This window comes from Stylophora pistillata, chromosome 12 (assembly GCF_964205215.1).
Source record: "Stylophora pistillata chromosome 12, jaStyPist1.2, whole genome shotgun sequence".
NCBI classification, from domain to species: Eukaryota; Metazoa; Cnidaria; class Anthozoa; order Scleractinia; family Pocilloporidae; genus Stylophora; species Stylophora pistillata.
In genome coordinates, this window is record NC_142530.1 from 25130465 (window position 1) to 25135972 (window position 5508).

General features: G+C 42.1%; 1 protein-coding gene across 2 annotated transcripts in view; it reads left to right on the plus strand.

Moving 5' to 3' along the window:
• Positions 1-5356, plus strand: part of LOC111323538 (uncharacterized) — an 11964-nt gene extending 6608 nt beyond the window's left edge. For both annotated transcript variants that reach the window (XM_022926918.2, XM_022926919.2), the window contains exon 10: positions 2470-5356. In XM_022926918.2, coding sequence (XP_022782653.2) covers positions 2470-3687 — 1218 coding nt within the window. In that variant the 3' untranslated portion in view covers positions 3688-5356. The remainder of the gene's footprint in view (positions 1-2469) is intronic.
• Positions 5357-5508: the final 152 nt, after the last annotated feature.

Consider the following 5508-nt stretch of genomic DNA (forward strand, 5'->3'; position numbering starts at 1 on the left):
TTTAGCAACGCGTTTACGTGAAACGACAAACATCAGCTTGCCCTTTCACGTTTAACGTAAAGTAGCGTGAACCTTGCTGCTTTAGTTTCGCATGAGCTCACGTCGTGATGGATTTGAAGGCGCCCTTCCATGACTTACGAGGAATAGTTTTGGTGCCCTTTTTCCGGCAACTGACTTCTACTCTGTGAGAAAGAAAGTGAAGAAAATTTTTACTTTCACGGCAAACGCGAAACAGGTTACTTTCACGTAGAAACGGCAAAGCACATCGACAAACGTGAAAAACTTGCGGGAAAAACAAGGTCGCGTAAACGCGGTGCTAAACCCCCAATTATTATACAGACCCACGGCAAGTTGGAATCTATTTATTCTATGACAACGAAGCCAAAATTTGGTAATGGGGACGCTAGCTATGCGTCTAACCTCCAAAAGATCATAAATAAGAACCAAACAAAATGCATGCGAAATTTAGAGTATCTTACATTATTATATACATACTGAGATTTACACACCGAAAAGCCGCAGAGTAAATTTTCGTTTGTAAACCGATGTAAACCAATCAAATGTCGCGTATGGCTTTTCCCACATGTGAGAAAAGCGATACGTCCAATCACGGGCCGCGTATCATGTTTTTTCACGTTTGAGCCGTACGGCAAGTTGAAGTTTTCATTCAAGGCTGGTTGGCGCGGTTTCGTACACCGCACAAGCCATCGCTATAATAGTAATAATAATAAACAATCTTCAAGGAGGAAGCGCCCGTCACGTAATTACGTGGTTTTTCAGGGAGGTCCTCCGTAAAAATAAAAAGTATTAAAAGCTAAAATAAGAAATACAATTGTCACAGATCTAAAACGGCGTATATCTAAAGTTTTATCCAGCTTTTAAAAAATTTATCCATTAAGAATCTTGTAAGGGTTTCCTTAAAAATTGTGCATGGCAGTGGCCTTCTTAAAAATACTGGGAGGGACATCCAGTCAGTTATAAAACGGAAGTAGGACACCCTCTTTCCGCATTCCGTTTTAGGTTTAGGCAGTCTAGGTAAGTAGCCATTTCTGGTGTTGTAGCCGTGCGAACTTGTCAGTGTCGATTTAAAACTTTCAAAATGTTGCGGAATGTCTCCTTTGATTGCATTTTCTACGGTGGTACAACGATGAAATAGACGTCTTCCAGCCAGAGGGAGCCAATTCAGACACGTCAGAGCTTCTGAAGAAGACATCTTGCCTAATTTGATTTTGAGATAGAATAAATATATGAAAATCATATATTTTGAACTGCGGTATTTGATACGTATGATGGACGATCCTCGCAGTAGATAGCGCTATTTGAGCAATAGCGAAATTCAGACCTGAAAAAAATCAGGCCTGTACGGGACTCGAACCACTGACCTCTGCGATACTAGTGCAGCGCTCTAACCAATTGAGCTAACAAGCCAACTGAGAGCAGGCCGTTAAGTTGATTCGTAATGAACCCGTGAAAGTGATAAATGAGATAGAATAAATATATGAAAATCATATATTTTGAACTGCGGTATTTGATACGTATGATTTTCATATATTTATTCTATCTCATTTATCACTTTCACGGGTTCATTACGAATCAACTTAACGGCCTGCTCTCAGTTGGCTTGTTAGCTCAATTGGTTAGAGCGCTGCACTAGTATCGCAGAGGTCAGTGGTTCGAGTCCCGTACAGGCCTGATTTTTTTCAGGTCTGAATTTCGCTATTGCTCAAATAGCGCTATCTACTGCGAGGATCGTCCATCATACGTAATTTGATTTTCTTCGCAAATTTGTTCTGAAAACTTTGCAATTTTTCCATTTCTGATTTTAGACCGGGTTGATCTCCCCACACTGTGTCGGCATAGTCTAGGTGTGGCAGCACTAGCCCATTGTAGAAGGCTATGCGAGTTCTATTGTCTAACATATGAAATATGCGATTAAACAAAGAAAGACGATGACCTAATTTCTTTAGCAAATTGCTGATATGTGGCTTCCAGCTCCATTTTGCATCCGTTGTCACTCCCAGATATTTGAATGACTGCACGCGATCGATTTGTGTACCATTTGGTTGCAACTCAGTCTTCAAATAAGGATAGCATCCTTTTACTGCCTGCCAGCATAAATTTGGTCTCTATTGGCTTTGCAAATAGTTTTTATTCGCATTTCTTCCATCGTTAATATTGAAAGTTCCTGTCTCGGCGAAAGCCATGAGCGAAAAGCGTTTCGTTATCCACGATTCATAACTTTTGGATTTTATTTGAGCTCTTTCCCTTTTTACGGAGCTGCGAAACTCGAGTCATTGCCCGACATTTTAGTCATGTCGCCCGAAAAAAAAGTCAAGTCGCCCTTAGGTTTCGGGCGACATGACTTCGGGCAAGATGACTCTTGGGCGACTTGACCGATTACCGTGTAGAGCAATGTCTATCGCGATATGATGTCCTTTTGATATGCGTTTGGTTTTGCTTTGTTCTTAGGGTGTGTCTCACAGTAAGGTGTCCAAAGGAGAGTCAAGTAAATTAAGCAGCACGGCAAGCAGCAGTTCGGGAGCATCTTCATCAGCCACGGCTCATAACAGCATCGACGGAGCTCAGAATGGCTATTCATATAGCGATGCAGTAAAGTTACGAAATGATCTCGATGGCAAATCATCGCACAGGCAAAAGACTGAGAAAGACAAGGAAAGAGAGAAAGAGAAACGGAAGGAATCGCTTAAACTCAAACCGTTGCCAGTTTCTTCCACGGTGACCGCGTCAAGTGCGGCAAGCTCTTCAGCTTCCTTAACAGCGATGCCTCCCATCTTACCGCCGCTTCCTCCCCTAACGTCCAAATATGCAACGGTAACGACAGCTGGTCAGACGTCAGGTAGTGAATCCAAAACGACAACATCTACAGCTCATTCAACTTCAGGAGCCTTACTGTCCACGAAGGAATCATCCCGCAAACATAAGCACCACCATCATCACCTTCAGGATGACGGAACTCCCGCTAAGAAACACAAATCTTCGCATTCTCATTCGCAGCGCGCGCATTCATCGTCTCATCGTAAGCCCAGCGGGTCTTCGCAGTCGTCTGACTCCTCTCCGTCTAAGAGCGTCAAACATTCTCATCCTTCTGCGTCGTCGTCTTCTCATCACAAAAGCGCCAGCTCCGGCTCAAGCCATGCCGTCAAACTGCCACACCCACCTCACCATTCCTCTTCTCAAGCTTCGCTAAGCTCCTCTCATTCCTCTCATTCTCACTCTTCCTCCAAGAAACCACACCCTTCATCTCAACACGGGTCTTCAAGCCACAAGCCATCGTCTCACCACGGGCACGGCCATTCCTCGTCACATAAACCACTTGCTACTGCAATACAAGTAACTAAAAAACACTCCGTAAACCCTGCACCAATGTTAACTTCTTCGTCTCAAGCACTGGCTAAGCCATTGACACCCCCACCACCCCCTCCCCCACCTCCGATGGAATTTAACCTACTCTCTTCACTGAACACTCCAGTTGGTTTTCCAAGTGCAGAAATGCATCCACCTTCGGCTGGCCAATTTTCTGGTCAATTCTTACCGTCTGGTTTTCCACCTGGTATGATGCCCGGCAGCTTGATGTCAGGAATAATGCAAGGAATGGTCCCCCCTCCTCCACCCCCTGAACCTGAGCCATCATCGCCCCCACCCCCACCCCCTCCACCCATGCCGTGACATCTTAGATGAGTCGAAAAAGGTTTTATGAAAAGTTCTCCTTCTCGTCATTTCATGGAGTAGGGATTCTTCTTCATTTGGATTCAAGCTTTTCAGGAGAGGCTTATCCGAAATCAACGAGTTCATCGGCCGTAATAATTTGGAGAAGTATTTTCCACCTTTAAGTGTTCACACCTTTTCACCTTGGTGTGCCTCTAAGTGGATCTCTTCGAGATTTTATCCCATTTGCGTAGGGTTTATTTTTTGGCCGTACTGCCAAAACGTCCATAAACGTCAAGTTTAAATTGCAAATATCTTTGAGTATAAGGAAGCCCTTTCTAGTTTGAGAAATTTTAAACTAGTCAACGAGGAATCATTTGAGTCATTAAGAAGGAGCCATTGAATCAAAACGGCAAGACGACTGGCGCAGATTTTTGTGTCCGGACAACATTTAAATTAAAAATTTGAATAAAAAATTTATAAGACAAGAGAGTGCAAGTAAGATATGCACATGAACTAATTTGGTGCAAACTACGCACAGTTTTTTTTTCGTACTCTGTTTATTGTTAATGTTAGATATTAGACAGATTGAGGGTAGTTCGCTGGTGTAATGCGGTTGGTTGTTTTATTCGTGATCATTTCTGGCGGATACGGAAGGGAAAAGACAGAATCACCCGGAAAAAGTGATGGGTGTGTCAGTTACACAACTTCGTACAGATTATAAGAGTACATAATGTTTATTGTGGTATTGTTTTGTAAAAAAGTGGAAAAAGAAAGAAATTGATGGTATTCGGGCTTAGCCTTTGCTAAATGTTTCGATTAATTGTTTATTTGGAATAGAGACATTTGAAAAGACTTGATTAAGAGAGAGCTATGCTGTAGAAAGGCGAATTGTACAAATTGTTACTTATTGTGAGAACTATGGTGTAAGCTAACTCAGATTGGAGTTTGGTCTTTATTTCGATGCGTCATGAAACGACAACTGAGTGTCTAAAATCGCAAAAAATAGCAAAATGGTTGGGTCTCAAAGTGAGATATCTGGTAAACATGTAATCTTCATGGTCGCGGATGGTCGGGTCGACTGACGCTTGGTGGTTTTGTTCTCAGGTCTGTCGTCTGTGAGAAACCTGGGAACAAGGCTATCCTTGATATTTCTTTTAAGTTAACAGGCCTCTTACTCTCTTAGTAAAGCTCTGGAAGCTACTTTGATGCGTTGAAAAGCAGAATGCACATTGCAAAAATCAAAAGAGACGAAAACAATGAAAAAAAGGAACTTTGCTGGTCAGAGTCGCCCGTTTGCGGGGAAACTGTAACGACAGAAACCTCAGTTACTGCAGGGTTTTGCACGTAACTTGCATAGCTTATCGAGGTAATGAAATTCGAGTGGACATAGAAGACGTGACTAACATAGATGAATTACTTGTTTGCAGCGAACAAAATGCTACGTGGAAAATAACTTAAGAAAAGTTACCCAATGGACCTCTTTCATTGTAGTAAAGAGGGGACTGTTAATGAGACTTGAAGGACATTTCCAAGGAAATGAATAAACCTGCTGGTTCTGTCTCCGTTATTTGACCTTTCAAAGCCTTGCTATCAGCAAGAATTTTGTTACATCGAAAGAAGCACAGTATTGTGGAGCGCTGCTGAACAGTTACGAGAAATAAATTTGTCTCCTTTTTTAGACCTTTAATTGTCTAGAGTTCTGAGTTGTCCTTTTTCTTTTTCTCTTCTTTTCTTTTTTTAATTTACTTTGGTTTTTCAATCATGGAACACCTAGAAATTCATGGAATTTTACCTCATCAGTTTACCAAGCCCTGGCGCGCAGGTTATAATACTGATAAA